The sequence below is a fragment of the Pleuronectes platessa genome, chromosome 15 (genome assembly GCF_947347685.1).
Source record: "Pleuronectes platessa chromosome 15, fPlePla1.1, whole genome shotgun sequence".
In the NCBI taxonomy this organism is placed as follows: Eukaryota; Metazoa; Chordata; class Actinopteri; order Pleuronectiformes; family Pleuronectidae; genus Pleuronectes; species Pleuronectes platessa.
The window spans coordinates 16,711,885-16,727,934 of NC_070640.1; the positions used below are offsets into that span (position 1 = coordinate 16,711,885).

Consider the following 16,050-nt stretch of genomic DNA (forward strand, 5'->3'; position numbering starts at 1 on the left):
TAGTCCAATCACAACGTATAAGTTCTCCACTGACAGGCTTTCCTTTAATTCCATTTAATCCATATATCTGTACACATTAATGTCTGGTCAGCTATTCAAAGAGAAAGCCTACCAAACCATAACACCCCATATGCAGTCTACGAACAGAGACTCGAACTGGATGAAGCCGTTGCATTTAGTCTCTAAAAAACTACACCTTTTTCAGGGTACACATTTTCTAACATCAACAAGTGAGGGACAGAGCATATATCTGCCAAGGCCTATACAGTCCCCTTATGAAACCACATTTAAAGTCAAAAGATCTGGAATTTTATTTGGATCTGCACCAAATTGCACACACTCATAAATATCAGTCCCTCAAACATGTCATATTTTATTTTTCATTAAGATCAATGAATCAAGATAAACGTGTGTGTGTTTTGTGTGCTTTTCGTTTAGCAAAAATAGTGTGACTTTAGAAACTGCAGTAAAAAGTGGTGTATCTAATCTATCTACAGTATTTATCCATCTATCTGTCTGTCTGCCTATCTATGTATCTGTATATCTGTCTATATATTTATATATATAATATATATATAAGAAAATAAATAATGGCATAAAGATAAAATTGTAAAGTAAATATTGATAAAATAGATAGATAGATAGATAGATAGATATAGATAAAAAGCTATCAGATACTACAGTGCATATTATATATAAGTGCACATGTGGACTGTGCAGTGGCTTTCCCACACTTCCGCCCGCAGGGTGTCGCTGTGAGTCTCCGGCCTCTGCACTCAGCGGCAGCCGAAGAAGACAGGAGGCGGGACACGTGGGTTGGGTGATTAGCTAGTAACTAGTAGCTGTAGTAGTCGGTTACTCCTCCACCTCTGAGCAGCAGTACCAGACCGACTCTATATCACTATCCACATCCACAATGAACGGGTTAGACGAGGAAACCATGGCGCCACAGACCTTCCTTTACGGTGAGAATAATGTGTCTGTGTGTAGAGTTAGAGAGAGAGAGACAGTAAGATAGACAGAGCGAGCGTGTCCTCATCTGACTCCTGCTGCGAACACACACACACACACAGTCAGAACACGTGGGATGTAGCTGCGCATGTTTCTGTAACATGCCTGTTTTCATTTTAACACATGTATGATATTAACATATGTGCTTAATAGTACGTGTCAGTAACGTGTGTGTCCGTGTAGCCCCAGGTCCGCTCAGTCCCGCTCAACAACGCGGTCGAACACGTGTTCGATATCAACATGGCGGCGCCCGTCTCTCTTCCACATTGTTGATATTTCACACGTTTCTCTCCACCAGAATCTAAATCGTGTGTCTGTGGTTTCACCACCGTGTTCGTGTGATCGAGGTCGAGCTCGGGCTGAAGTATGAGCTGGTGTTTTTTTGGCTCGTCAGGTTAAAATCATCTCCGCATGGTTGAAACTCGCGAGGACCACGTTGACGTCTCCTCTCAAACGTCACTTTCTTTAGCTTGAACTCAATCCAGTCAGTGAAATCAGTGTTCAACCAACGAGTCAAATCTCCATAAAGCTGCAGGAGGATTGGATTGGCTCGATCATCTCCCAGTCTGACCTTATATGATGGGTTTTAACCAGAGGAGAATAATACGATTTAAAAACGCATACAATGTGTTTTTAAAACATCTGCTATGTTATAAATCATTTCCAAGCCTTGTTTAAAATGTATTTAATTTAAATATAAAGTAAATCGGGAACCTCATTTTGACAATTGTCTCCCAGGAGGAATATAGAATATTTTGAGACACGTGCTGAAACTGATGTATAGCAAAGTACTCGTTATACCTTTACTTCATATGTCATTCCATTAGACATACATTTCTTGTGAATTGACCTAGATACATATGTACCAGCATGAGTAGAGTCCAATTAAATGGTGTTTATATGCCATTGTTAAAACAGTAAAAACGTATTTTTCATGAAGCATCTTCAGTCTAACACAGTTGAATTTTCACCACACAGACGTGGTTTGCTGTGAAACGATTTTAAAGATGTTTCTCCTGACTTCCTTTTGACCGGGCCATGTGGAGATATTCATTATCAGTCATTTGTATGGCGCCCCCCTGTGTGCACTAGCAATACAGCACCTTACACTCGCCTACAGAAAAGTTTTTAAGACCGTGACGAATCCATCAGATTCATATGCCTCCACTTTCTGTTGTTGGGAAACTTTGTGTTCATTCATTAACTATTGTTTGAAATCTTTGTAACAGGCTGTGTGCTGGAAGCTGGAAAAGAAGTGTTGTTCAATCCCGAGGATGATGACTTTGAGCACCAGTTAGATCTGAGGATGGTAAGTACCCGGACATCCAATGTGGGAGACTTTCATAAGAAGAACAAACTAGAAAGACACTCAGTAGAGCGCATCGGTCTGCCAAGGCTCAACATGAATTAATGAAAACCACTGATTATTCCCTGGGAAAACCAAGAAGACAGGAAAAACTCCCTATCTCCCAATGATTAAGAAAGATAAGAGAATTTCTTCTCCAAGTTTCATGAGAACCTGTTTTGTGTTGAAATTATTAGTCGATTGGAATTGTAGGCTTAACCGGCAACTGTTTTGCAAATTGATAAATTCTCTTAACGATTATTTAAGAAAATATTCTGTTTCTGCCTATTTTTAAGTATTCTGAAGAATTTTCTTCTTTTCGTTATTTTATATGAAACCTGTTGTCTTTGTTTTGACATGTTGAAGGTCAACGACTGTCTTGTCTTCTAGAATATTGTGATGGTCATTTTTGTAGACCAGTCAAATAAAAAAAAAAGTGTACAGTGGCACCCTTTTTTTTTTTTACACAAAAACACCTGTTTTCTAAAGTATCAACAATTGATGCCCATAATGCAAGATCCAAAATGAGAGGGTGGTACTTAAGAAGATTGCTTTAGCACTTGTTGATCATGAGATAGCCTCTGGCCATAGAATCACAGTTCGTTCTTGTCGTCCGTAGGCCTGCGTTGACCCCGCCACAAAAGACGTACTTCACATGGTGGAGGTGGAAGGACAAGACGCAGAGGGTCAGAAAATTAAGGCAGCACTGGTTTCACTGAAGCCCTCGACCCTGCCCAGCGTGAGTAAAAGCCTTCTTGTCTGCGTTTGTGTACAGGCGCACTAAACAGACTCAACTGCGATTGGGGGGGAATAAAGTATATACAAAAATCTGAATTCTCGTTGCAGGTTTGTCTTGGTGGTTTCACAATCACACCTCCAGCGGTTTTCCGTCTCAAGGCAGGTTCTGGTCCGATCCACATCAGTGGACAGCACCTCGTCAGTGAGTATTTGTGACAAGAATATCAGGGTGTTTGACGTGTTTAGGAACGTGCACAGCCAAACCATTCTTCACCTCATCTATTCTTTTGTGTCTAAAGTGATGGAATCTGAGCAGTCTTTTGATGAAGACAGTGATGTAGAGGAAGAGGAGGAAGAAAATGAAGTCGCAACATCAAAGAAGAGACCTGCTTCCTCTCCTGCGGTCAAGTCTCAGGTTTGTTTTACAGCTTTTACAATCTAATTGTAGCTTCAGTTTCAAATCTGTCTCAGTTGAAATGACCACAACTCGTATTTTACCTCCTTCCAGAAAAAGATGAAAATGGAGATTGAGGAGGATGATGACGATGAAGATGAGGATGATGATGAGTGAGTGCCAGGGTTTCACATATTTGGTCAAATCTATTACAAACACAATGGGGTGCGCTATGGAAGATTAAAAACTCTCGCAGTTTTTGCCTGTGATAATAATACTTTAAATCAGAGTTTTATCATCAGATAATATTTTATATACATTTTGCCTGAACATCTTGACCCCCGGCAACAATTTAAGATTTTGGATCAATCTCTCAAAGTTTCTAACTGCATGTTGAAGTCGCTCCTCTTGGAACATTCAGCTGATCAGCTCCTCTTGAAGCCAACAGGTGTAACTGATATCAAGAGCTTCACCTTAAAGCATCTTTCAGCGTTTCTAACAGCAGCTGATTGTTGTTTCATGACTGACTTTGGCACTAAACTTGGTCGTCTTTGTTCATGCGAGCATTAATGGAATTCTGATGAGTTCAACTTTCCATTGAATCTGTTAAGACTGTGATACTTGATTAATTGGGGCCTGTTTTCTCTCAATGAAAACGAAACATGAATCTGAGTTATACCTGTGACAGGTTGTGGTGCAGCACTGGGGACAATAATTTGAACCAGTTCTGTTTCAAATTTCTGTTTTAAAGAAAACAGTTCACATTGAAGAGCATCTTGTCATGTGTACAGAGGATATTGTAGCCTCCTACATATGAATCACAGCCGCTTTAGAGAACTTCTCAAACATACACTTTTTATAATTGGTCAGACATTTAAGTGTGACTGTCCTTTTGCGCAGCTTTTCATTTTTTTTATCCTTATTGTTTTTTTCTCTCTTTCAGGGATGGTGATGATGAGGAGGATGATGAGAGCGAGGAGGAAGAATCGCCTGTTAAGGTAAATGAACAGATTTTAAAGTCACTTAGTAGCAGCTGAATAAACCGAAGTGTTCTCCCATTAAAGCTGCATGTGGTCTTTTTACAGGCCAAGGCAACACCATCCAAAAAAAAGACCCCTGCTCAGAATGGCAAGAGTCCCAAACCCACCACTCCAGCTAAGACACAGGTAACAATTCATACACATTAACTTATTATTATCTACTGAATAGTTAGTGTCTTATGAAATAAATGTTATATGTTCTCAGCAGGATAAGACCCCTAAAGGAAAAGGTACCAGGACACCTAAAACGCCAACAACTCCAAAGGTTATTCTCACAGTTCCTGAGATTAAAGCCAAGATTATGGAGGCAGTTAACAAGGTTGGTGTCGTTGTGCTTTTTTTTTATTAAAGTTAAACTAGTTTGATTACTGTGTGTAGAAGTGTTGAATTTAAATCCGTTCATGAATTGTAATGGTTTTCTTACAGGGAGTGACATTACCCAAAGCTCAGCCCAAGTTTGAGAACTTCGTGAAGCACGGCTACAAAGTCTCTGAAGCCAAGGTATGGTACTGAGTTAAAGTTGCTTCAAACTCTTCTTCCCTACTTATAAGGAACCCACTTGTTAACATTAATATATTTGGCATAACTACTACTCCCCACTCCTATCTATTAATATTTTGTCAATAGAGTAATAATAAACTATTTCTTTACAACTATTCACCACCAGGGTTACAATGTTTGTCATAAAATCTAGGTGCAAAGTTGGCAAATTATAGAAAAGCCACAGATCCCTTGTACACAGTTGTTAACTATCCAGTGTGTTCTGCTTTATAGACCATGTAGTTGTTCTTACCACCAGGGACCCACCTAATATATAATTCTCACAGTTGTAGAAACAAATTAAATACCCTAAATTATTTCATTGTGCAGATTTGGATTTTATTTTATATTGCCAACTCCACTCCAATCAACAGCCTTTTTTCAATGTGTTTATTTTGATTGTTTTCCCTTAGGACGTCGCGGATCTGTGGAAGTGGAGACAGACGGTGGCGGATGCTAAATAACAACCTACACAACAGTTTTATTAACTCTTTTTATGACTCGTTTATATCATCGCATCTCTGTAGCCAAACTCAGTCCCAACTCGTCGTCATGAATCCATAAAAAGTCTAATCCAGCCTCCGTCTGCCCTCCTGCATGAAGAGACTGTACAGGTAGTGATGTGGCTGGCGAGCGTGCCCGGTGATGTTGCATCATGTTTCCACCTCCATATTACTCACTGGGGCAGAGATATTATTTGGTTTGTTGAATAAACCCTGAGAGGAGAGACGTACAAATTAGCATCTTTGTAGATGTGTAAATAAATTTCTCGGTAGATAATTTTGTTTTTCTGGCAGCATTGAATGCAAAAACGATAATAAAAAAAACACATTTCCTAAAATGAAAGACTTGAAACCGGGCAGTTCAAAATAACTTCTTTTCAGTCAGTAAAACATCAGCTTTGGTGAATTATCACCAAGCACTTCAGTGAAAACTGCACTTTTTGAAATGTGTTGATTGTTTATGCTGCTGTGAGATTCCTGTAGTAAAGACCCCTTCACTTGCTTTTTTTAAGTTGGAAGATTTTGTCTGAATTCAAAGGTTCTTGCCATTTTCCTACATTTTACCGTCCGTCCATGGTTCACCATTTGGATTAAAACTCCCATCAACCGTTTTAGAGCCAAGAGAAACCAGAGCAGCACCTTCCACCTCTGCTCTCTTGGTTTATCTGCCATGACTACCGATATCCAACAGGCTAAAGTTTAAGTATTTGCTCATCAGGTGACAGACTGCATGAAAGAGTTTGTTTTTTGCATTGCTAAATCTTTTCAAACCAGATATTGCAGATGTGGAGATGTTCTATACAATACAAAAAATACACCTGACGTTATAATTAGCCCATTTCACTTGATCGTTTGAAGTTTAATTGATGGTGTAAGTGTTTGCATTTGGCCTGTTAGAAGCAGCTCATTCCATGTTTGCAAAAATCTAATGCTTTTGTTTGATTTAAATATGCTGTGGGTGTAAGCTCGCCGTCAATGAGATTGATTAAATAAAGGATCTGGCTTCATTACAACTGTTCTGTTTCTGTGCAGCGAGAATAAAAAGCTGTGGACATGTTGAAGACAAATCTGTTTATCATTTTACTGAACGCCTCCTTTTTAAAATTTCGAGAAGTTTCAATTCAACTTTTGATCCATCCAGTACCTTGATTTTGGGATTATATATGGTTATGTCCACCTACATATTTTGAGATACTATATACATAATTGTCCTTTTGCTTGTAGACAGAAGGCAACAGAATTTGTAGATTGAGAACCACGTGGACAATTGTGCTGTAGATTATGTACTGATATTCCACGTACAAGTACACATGAAATTAGTCCATCTTAAATTATTTGTATAGCCTTTGAGCTTGTATTATAACTTGTATGATTTGTCATCTCTGAGCTGTGAGTGTGTTTAGGGATTTAAAGGCTTCCAGTACTTATCCCTTTATTAAGTATCATGTTCTCGCAGGTTTGGGTTAGTCGACTGCAGATCAAGGGAGAGTGGCAGAGTAGGTCAGTAAGACCTCAGTTAACCCAGTTTCCCTGAAGGCATCGTGCTGTGTCACCCATAACACAACCCAGGAATGATGGAAATAAATAACTATCAAAAGTTAAGAAACTGCAAATCTACTAGGATTCTTATACAAACATACAAGACAATTTTTATTTAGCTCATACTGCACCCTTTTATATTCCGATATGAAGACATTTTTACAATATTACCAAGGATTTATTTAGTGTCAGAACATTAGAAACATTGACTGAAAACACCTTGCCTGAAAACAGGCAAGGTGTTTATTTTTATACAAACTGGATCTGCTTTGATTAGAGGAAGGGTTGCCTATTGCAGACTGGCACACAGTGTTAATGTGCAGGTTGTTTGCACTATGTGACCCTTGATCGAATGTTTTTTATCGCTGTGCAGTCATGTGACAACTGAACGGTCCTGTACTGTGTTAGACAGAGATACAGAGAGAGTGCTTGAGGTGGGAGAGGGTTGTTTTTAAATGCTCAGAAACTGCAGGTGTTTACCCATTGAAGAAAATCTAAAGATGTGTTTGCTAAGAGAATTTATTTCATTTTAATACCCTTGTGGAAGTGTTGTTCCTCAGTAAGATTATATAACAAAGATAATGCCTTTCTTTGCATAGGACTTTTAAAAACTGTTGTTACAGAGTGCTTCAAGAAGAAGACAATAAGTAACCATTCAATTTTGGTGATTCTTCAGAGATTCTTCATTGATCTTGATTTAAAAAAAATCTGAAATGTTGAGGGGAATGATATTCATGACTTTGTGCAATTTGGTGAAAATCTGAATAAAGGTCAGTTAGTACGTAAAATAATTGTCATAAAGGGACTGTTGTGCCTTGGAAGAAGTTAACATCAAGGACAGTATCTTTCCGTATTGCAATATTGTATATTGTTGCGTTTTTATATATATACATTTGCCTAATTAAAATCTGTATATAGGCACATTTTGCAATTTTGCAGTGTAACAATAGAGTTCCTGAATAATGAATTTATCACAATATAGATACAACCACAGAGTTACAAGGAAGAAGAAGATATTCTCTAAGTTTTTATGACAGTGGCAGAGACTTTTGGAAGAAACCATTAGCTTTACGACCTTTGTGATCTGGCCTGACAGGATGAAAGAGTAATGATTCATGAGTGGCAGGCAGAATGAGAATAAAGCAAAGGCAGAACTAGAGCAAGACATCCCTGAGTCTAATAAATCACGAGTATCCTAACCCAGCCTAGAGACACATGATGACAAAGTGAGTGGAGACGAGACACTGTGAAAAGACAAGGGAATACAAACACTTCTCTGTGATGAAATAGTACTATAACCCACATTGTGCAAGATCTTTAAAATGCTTTTGAGAGCAACATGAAACATACTATAGATAAACGTGCATCATATGAATGTGTCCATGCGCTCCATATATCGTCAATGGATGTCCAACTAAAAACAGTAACCTGTATCTACCACAAGGTGGCAATAAAACCATAGAAACTTTCATTTTGTTGCCAATATAAAGCTGCGTCTCATTCACTTACAGGAACATGGCTTCCAGCCAGAGAGAGTGGCTGTGAGGATTTCAGACTCCTGACTGAATATGATTTGTTGTCTGCTCAATTTCTAAATGCCAATAAACCTTTAGTTTGAAGAAAATGTGTTTGACGTAATGTTAAGACTGTCAGCTGTTCGAGTTCCAGAATGAGTTCGTGGATCTGTTTTCTTCAGCAATGTCGAGGACCAAAATTACGTAATGTATTAAAGGGATTTCTGTGTAATGCATCTGAGTGCAATAAATAAATACTTCAAGTCTCCATAGCTGACCATTAAGTTTTTGGTCACCAAGGGGAAATTTGATCCATGTACTTATTGTAGCCTCTTATTTACCTTTTCAACTGCAACACATACCTCCAACCTCCTAATTAACTTAAAATACATTTTATGAATTGTTTATTGTAAATCAGGCCAGATTTAAATAATTTCTTGTAAAGCTCCTTGAGTGGCATGGTGTATGAAACAAGATTAACTCTTGAATTAAGGACCAAAACCAAAAAACAGTGTATTTTTCACTTTTATTTTATGTACAACAAAAAGACAAGAAACACAACAAATCACATGTTACAAAGTTTTAAAAACTGAGAATTTGATGGGTGCAGTGAGAGTTATTGTAAATAAAATAAAAATTTTACACAAACAGTAATCATTGCAAAAGGAGTGGAGAAATGGCTTACATCATTTGTCACGCTGTTTGATATTGGCAATAAAATGGAATCAGTAAGTTGCAATTTATATATTCAAAGTTTCACGGCAGCATTTGGATTATAAAAAAAAATTGTCTGAACTTGTGAATGTCTTGTTCATATAAAGAGGGCACCAACATGGGAATAAATGGGAGCACATTGTTAGGCATGTAGCCTAAACAGGAATAAAATGGCTGTAGAGTTCACCACTGACGTATCTGATCTCTGGTCAGTGCATGCAAACTATTTTCCTAACACATTGCATTCTCCATTAATGCAGAGCACACTCTAGCATGCAGCATGTGAAAATATGTACTGCATACCGGTTGAACAACTTAGAGCATTACAGGGGTTAGCTGGATTGTGTCACTCTGCAGTTCCGGAAAAGGCAAAGACAGTGAGCGCATTTTTAGAAGTAAACTGCTTATATATTTAAAAACTTGAATGAGTCTGTTAAAATAATATTTCAGTAACATCACAGGGTAGCCTTGAAGAAACTAAAATACAAATTAAAAACAAACGGTACTGATTGCCACCTGCTGGATACATATTTTTCGACGTTGTTAAAATCTCAGAGTTGGTCAAGCACAAATGTCAAAGTGTCCTTTCATTGAATCCCAGTCCCGTTCAAACGTATTCCTTGCTGCTGGGGGGTCTGGAGATGGGATACTTCGGAGATGTGGATTTGCCCCGTGGGCAAGACGCTGCCAGCATGGCACCTCCAATTAGGGCCAGGAAAGCTCCAGCCCAGGCGATGAAGATGGCAGATCCAAACTCGTACCTTGAAAGAGATGTACAAGCATTAAAAAAAAAAAAAAATCAAAGCAAGTGGACGCAAATATTTAGATAGAAGGGATAGACTAGCATGTATGGACATGCTTTGCTCCCAGAACCACTGTTGTTACCATAGAGCAAAAAGCTAAATCGTGAATATACCCTTCCACTCACGGATTCTGTTCTGTGCAATCGATGAGCAGGCTTTTTTATGTGGGCGGATTTTGAGACTAAATAACCGCACAGAGTACACAACAACGAACTTGTTGCCATTGACTTACTTGGTATTGACAGGGGTGAAAGGGTTGTAGAAGGCCTGGATGATGTCGTGAGCGTACCAAGAGCAGGCAACAACGGAACACAAAGCTGTAAGAGTGAAGAACATTAGGACTGAAGCGCTTACAAATCAAGGGATAAAACACAAAAAGGAAATGATTAAATGACTTCTTACATCCAATCAGGACGATGATGCCTCCAGTCATGGCGATCTTGGACTTGCGCGCTTTGTCATCTCCTCCACAGTTGGTGCACTTCATTCCCATGCATGCTACACCCAGACCAGCCAGCGAAACGATGATGGCGATGATCATGAGGGCGCGGGTTGCCTGGAGGGCACCTGGAAAGGAGGGCGGGAGACGGTTATTCTGTTTTTCTGACAAATAAACAATCAACAACAGTCAGTTCATTGAGCCGGGGTGGGGCAAGTCTTAACAGGTTTTACTAGGCTAAATAAACTACAACACAACTATTGGCGTTTGAGTTCAAATCTACCATGATTTGTGACGACGACACTTGTATGTATCTAAAAGCCTTAATATTGTTGCAGAGTCGCTTTCATGCCCTTATAAACAGTCAGTGTTTGTGTGAAACAGACTAGCTTCTGTCTCTTGGGTCTCTTCGCCGCTCCCTTTGACAACGCAACACAGAAACTGGCTCTAACAGGAAGGCCAAAGAAACTGCAGCAGGGGGAGGAGGAGGGAAAGGGGGAGGGTAGAGGGGAGTGGGTGTGTGGGTTTGCAATGCGTGCAAGTCAGAAACCGGTTTAACCAGGTTTCAGGTTTCATTACAAGGAAGACACTCCCAATTTCAGGTGCACACAGGCCGCTTTTCAGCAGGTGGAAGTTTCCGAAATCGAAGCTAGGCTAGAATGTGAAGAATGTCCAAATGTGACTTTTAAATGCAAAAGCAGCAGTTCAGGGGTTTCGTTGTTGTAAACATTTTTTCAACCATTGTCCTGCGCTTTTAAAACTACAGGTGTGGGTTAGTAGATCCGGAGCAGGTATTTTTCTGAGTAGTGAGTCATTATTTGTGCACTTGCTCCATATCTTTACAAAAGCTTTACTCACACAATGTTTATCAGAGTTGTTTGTGTTCTTATTTGAAGAGGCGATAAAGACTCATTGTGCTGTAGATATTCTATCAGATGTTTTGATAAGCAAGATAAAAAAGAATATTAACAAAAACGACACTATTTGGGGAAAATGTCCATTTTGTGAGCTACGCCCCCATAGCCAACATTTTCTTTAGAGCAGTAAATGTTGATAATCAAATGTTGAATCGAGAGGAATCTGTATACAAAACTGTAAAAAAAAGGCACGTTATGCCTGAGGGCTCTCTACCAGTCATCTGAATTTGAAAACAACCAACCGTCGTGCTACTAGTGACCCATTTAACCACTGGTTTTACGATAGCAGACAGGAAGATAAAGAGTTATAAACAGTTGATGTTCCGTGTGCTTTTTCTTTTTAGTTCCTGGCCCACAATGAGTGTGCACTTAATGTTCAATTCTACTTCTGCACCTGAACAACCCACACTACCACATAAGCAGGAAGTACAGCCGACTGAACTCGTTTAAACTTTTCATTATGTGTTGCGCTCAAACATTTAGATTAATTCAACTAAATGCAATATATTGTATTTCATTGTGAAATACAAAGTTGAATATTTTCAACTCGTGAACCAATGCAACGAACGAATGGGTTTGTGGCCTGCAGGCCAAAGACAAAGCAACTGTCTGTTGAGGGGGGAGGCTGTGTTGACTATACAGTGATCCATACTGGTATTGGTTAACCTCCACCTGTGTAATTTAAGTCCCACAATGAGGTTAGCCACACATGCAGGAGGAGGAAGAGGAGGAGGGGTGGTGACTTTACTGGCTACAGGATAATCATTGTCCAGGTGTAAGAGTGATACACCCATTTCCACATTAAAGAGGAAATGGGTTCAAATTGAACATTAGTCTATATTTAAAAGCCGATATCCTGCAGTGACATGTTGGCGATCTGCTGCTCTGTGAAGGTGAGGCCCGATTGTGCGGCTTCAACAAAGTTAGCTGCACTTTCCGAGGGAATAAAAAGGGGAGTTAATATGTGACAAAACCGGTTAGTCAGAGCCACAGTGATCTGGTGCCACCATCACCATCTGTAGAAAATGGCCTCAAGAACAACACGTTACTGCGGTCTCTGGCCTGCCACACGCTAACTGGAGGCACACCTCATACAGGAAGCACAGTTTAAAGAAATCTGAAAGCAAAATAAAAAGGGATACAAAATATCCCGGAGTAAAAAGTAATAGATTAAAAGAGGCTGATGGATTAAGAAAAAAGAAAAAAAAATGTATGAAAGCTGAAAACAATAAGTTAAGGGAGTGAAATAATTTGATTTTGTAGAATTAATGCAACGAGAACTTTAGAGTTTGAACTACAGACTTTGGTCTTTAAAATCTGCCATGATAAGTTTCTCTTAGACAGAACATGTAAGACGAAGGCGCTCATTCAACAGGCCTGTCCACGACCTGCAATCCGGACAGTCTCCGTTTGGGACTTTCTGCTCCAGAGGACACAACTCTTTGAAAACCACTTGGACGAGCGGAGTTACTGACCGTTGAGCTGCAGTATGGAGTCGTACACCTTGCACTGGATCTGCCCGGTGCTCTGGAAGGCGCAGCTCATCCACAGCCCCTCGTACATGGCTATCGCCGTGATGATGTTGTCCCCGGCATAGGAGGACATCTTCCACTGCGGCAGAATGGTCCCAATGATCAGTCCAATGATTCCCAGCAGGGCCAGGGCGAAGCCCAGCATCTGCAGACCGGAATTTGCCATTTTCCTCTTCTTCCTCTGCTGCTTATTCTTCTTCTTCGAAAGGGAGTCGCTCACCTGCTGTGAAGGTTAAAACCCCCCACTCCTCTCTGGCTGTAGTTAAAGTCGCTGGGCTGCTCACTTGTTTACTTACTACTTACTACTCGTCTCTCTGAATCAAGTTAAAAGTTAAGATAGTTTTTATTCTCTTCCTCTCGGGAGCTCCTCGCGCACCTGTTCCTCTGCCGCACCTTGAATGGTTAGGAAGCAGCGGGGACGAGCTTTTTTAGGCGGTTTGTGTTGCTGGTGGGCGGGGACGCGCACGTAGTTTCGACTCATCAGGTCGTGGCGTCGAACACCTGAAGTATCATGATGTCAGAGTTAACTGAAACTGAACCATTCGAGACACCGTACACTCGGAGATACGTGTTCATCACATACAGCCTGTGGTTCATCATAACAAAAAGCAAAAACCACACTGTCTACAATAATAGCTTAATTTATACTGCACCTGGCAAAATAGCCGTCATTCTTTAATAAGATAATATTTATAGTATGTACATCAATTATAAAAACAATAACTTCAGTTAATAACTACTTAAATATGGTTTATAGTTTATAGTTAATTTGATTTTAAATGATGATGTTATATGGACAATAAAATCTCATAATGTATATAGTTATATATATAGTCATTCTCTGTCCATAGATACGAGTTTAAAACCGGGACCTTTACTTAGGAGCTAACATCTGTATTTAAACGAAACAAGAATAATAATGTGGCATTAATTGTGATAATTATCCATATCAACTGATATAAAGGTTTTTTATCTTTTATATTATATTCTGTCATTTTTTATCATACCGTCCTGGTAAAATATTTCCCAAATAAAAGTGGACACTTGAGCCAGTATTAGTAATTCACTGTAATGATTGTGAGATATATAGTAAGGAGAAAGTTTAAAGACATTGCACTACACATTATTTTTCAACAGTTACAAAAAAAACCTGTATATGTCAACGATATTAATGACACAGTACATATTATATTCAGGCTATTATAAGTTCAACCATAAGATAGAGATCAACAAGTGTTTTTAATGCTTTTATCTGTAGTACATGCATTTTCATAAATACAGCTTCGTGATTTCTCTATTTAGCTGCAGGCCAGTTATATTGCAGGTAAGCAGAGGCATATTAACCTGTTTCCCTAAAAATAAGTGGAGCTGCACAGAAGAGGAGCATAAGCAATTGTGTAGAATGGGAAATTACATTAACATAAACGAAAGTGGGATGTTACTTTTTGTATAAATATTTAATTCTGGGCAAAACACTGCATGATTGCAAAAGTATACTAAGCATTTTACTCATGTGAACTACTGACCTCAGACTTATAGGCTACTTTTAATTATACACAAACTGAGCAATAAGTATTTAACATGTTACTAAGGTCACAGGCTGACACAGGTATCCCTGTGTACAACAAAACTGAAAATGTATAGGCCATTTGGATATATTATATATTTAATAATTATCTAATTCATTTAAAGTGTTTCATCCTAAAATAATCTGTTACCCCATATTACCTATTTTGTCTTAAAGTTAAATGTGAACATTTTATGCAAATATCACATTTGCATTAATCTTACATTTGGTCAAACAATTTTTTTTAATCTTCAGTATAGTTCAGCGGAGGTGAACTGAACTACACTCTGCCATGTAGGAGGTACAGTACATTTTAAAGTGAGGGAAATGAACAAACGAAGCAGGATTGTCTCACGGACAGTGCAACACAATTCAGAAGCTGAATGTAAACTAAGGTTCAAGCTGCAGTTTTGAGTTTAAATCCGGTGTATTGATGAATTCTGTTTACATGACAGCATACAATACATCCAATTAATAATTAGTATGTGTAGGAGTACCGTAGAGTACTAAACAAAACTATCACTAGTTACCATTATTACTTGGGAAGAAGATTATGAGTCACGGTTTCCTGCTGATCCCTGATACTCCACTCACTAGTGAATGTATGCATGAAATGAATGGAACACAGACCACTTCCTTATACATGTGCTTCCCATTACATTTGCACTGTGGTCAGGACAATGAGCAATGTGTCTGTTACAGTCAGCTCCCACTTCTTACTGTGTTCATTGTCCTTTACTCAACACTTCCCGTAACACTTTTATGGTCTATAGCAGTCAACAAAAAAGAAAAAAAAGCAAAGAACTTCTTCTCCTTCAATCTTTACTGTAAATAATAAATCGGTTTTGTTACCAGTATTTTCCATTTGTTCATATTTTGCCTATACTTATTACTATCTATATATGTGAGCCAATGAAGCCATCTCCATTCTCACTACAACCACATATTATGCGATCTACACAAGGTGGAGCTCCAAGAAGAATTCCCGGAAGCCCACACTTGGAGCTTTCATTTCAGGAGCACTGTAATCTGAGGGCGAAGTGTGATCAGATTACGTCACTGGGCTATACAACATGACAACACAAGAGCAAACAAGGAAAACTTGGCACTTTGGCACTTTTTTGTCAGATAGAGATAATTTTTTTTAATCTTATTTCTGATTTCTCTCTGATTTTGTGTCTTAAGATTGTCTTTTCAAATTAAGTCTTTGTTAAATCTTTGACTGTGTAACACGGTTAATGTCAATCGAGTTGTGTCGTGTATGTAAGAATCATTTATTGTGTGCTGTACAGGTACGTTATGGTGGCAATTTTAGCCTCTGTTTTACAGTGAGAATCAATTCAGTTATTTTAACCAGTCAAAACAGTTTGTTATTGACCGACTGCTGCTGTCTTAGAAAACTTGAATTATGCCACAAGAAACAATTTGCATACACAAGCCTCGTAAACAAGGGC

General features: G+C 38.9%; 2 protein-coding genes across 3 annotated transcripts; one reads left to right on the forward strand and one right to left on the reverse strand.

The window, feature by feature from the left end:
• Positions 1 to 795: 795 nt before the first annotated feature.
• Positions 796 to 6,638, forward strand: npm1a (nucleophosmin 1a). 2 transcript variants are annotated; one of them, XM_053441614.1, is made up of 11 exons: positions 796 to 965; positions 2,241 to 2,320; positions 2,976 to 3,095; positions 3,203 to 3,296; positions 3,394 to 3,509; positions 3,603 to 3,661; positions 4,432 to 4,486; positions 4,574 to 4,654; positions 4,734 to 4,847; positions 4,955 to 5,029; positions 5,482 to 6,638. In XM_053441614.1, the coding sequence occupies exons 1-11, from the start codon at positions 917 to 919 to the stop codon at positions 5,530 to 5,532; spliced, it is 894 nt and encodes a 297-aa protein (XP_053297589.1). In that variant the 5' UTR covers positions 796 to 916; the 3' UTR covers positions 5,533 to 6,638. The 2 variants fall into 2 exon arrangements, with proteins under 2 accessions (XP_053297589.1, XP_053297590.1); XM_053441615.1 differs by having other exon boundaries at positions 4,737 to 4,847.
• A 2,493-nt stretch (positions 6,639 to 9,131) lies between these two features.
• On the reverse strand, positions 9,132 to 13,367 carry LOC128457529 (claudin-7-B). The gene is made up of 4 exons (XM_053442262.1): positions 12,973 to 13,367; positions 10,544 to 10,708; positions 10,374 to 10,458; positions 9,132 to 10,099 (listed from the first exon to the last, which is right to left on the reverse strand). The coding sequence occupies exons 1-4, from the start codon at positions 13,193 to 13,195 to the stop codon at positions 9,946 to 9,948; spliced, it is 627 nt and encodes a 208-aa protein (XP_053298237.1). The 5' UTR covers positions 13,196 to 13,367; the 3' UTR covers positions 9,132 to 9,945.
• Between the last annotated feature and the right edge of the window lie 2,683 nt (positions 13,368 to 16,050).

Coding starts and splice junctions, on each gene's coding strand:
- npm1a (XM_053441614.1), top strand. CDS start 917: ATGAACGGGTTAGACGAGGAAACCATGGCGCCACAGACCTTCCTTTAC. Junction 3,297..3,393: donor CAGTGGACAGCACCTCGTCA/GTGAGTATTTGT, acceptor TTGTGTCTAAAG/TGATGGAATCTGAGCAGTCT. Junction 4,848..4,954: donor TTATGGAGGCAGTTAACAAG/GTTGGTGTCGTT, acceptor GTTTTCTTACAG/GGAGTGACATTACCCAAAGC.
- LOC128457529 (XM_053442262.1), bottom strand. CDS start 13,195: ATGGCAAATTCCGGTCTGCAGATGCTGGGCTTCGCCCTGGCCCTGCTG. Junction 10,709..12,972: donor CTCCATACTGCAGCTCAACG/GTCAGTAACTCC, acceptor CCTCCTTTCCAG/GTGCCCTCCAGGCAACCCGC. Junction 10,459..10,543: donor CATCATCGTCCTGATTGGAT/GTAAGAAGTCAT, acceptor TCACTCTTACAG/CTTTGTGTTCCGTTGTTGCC.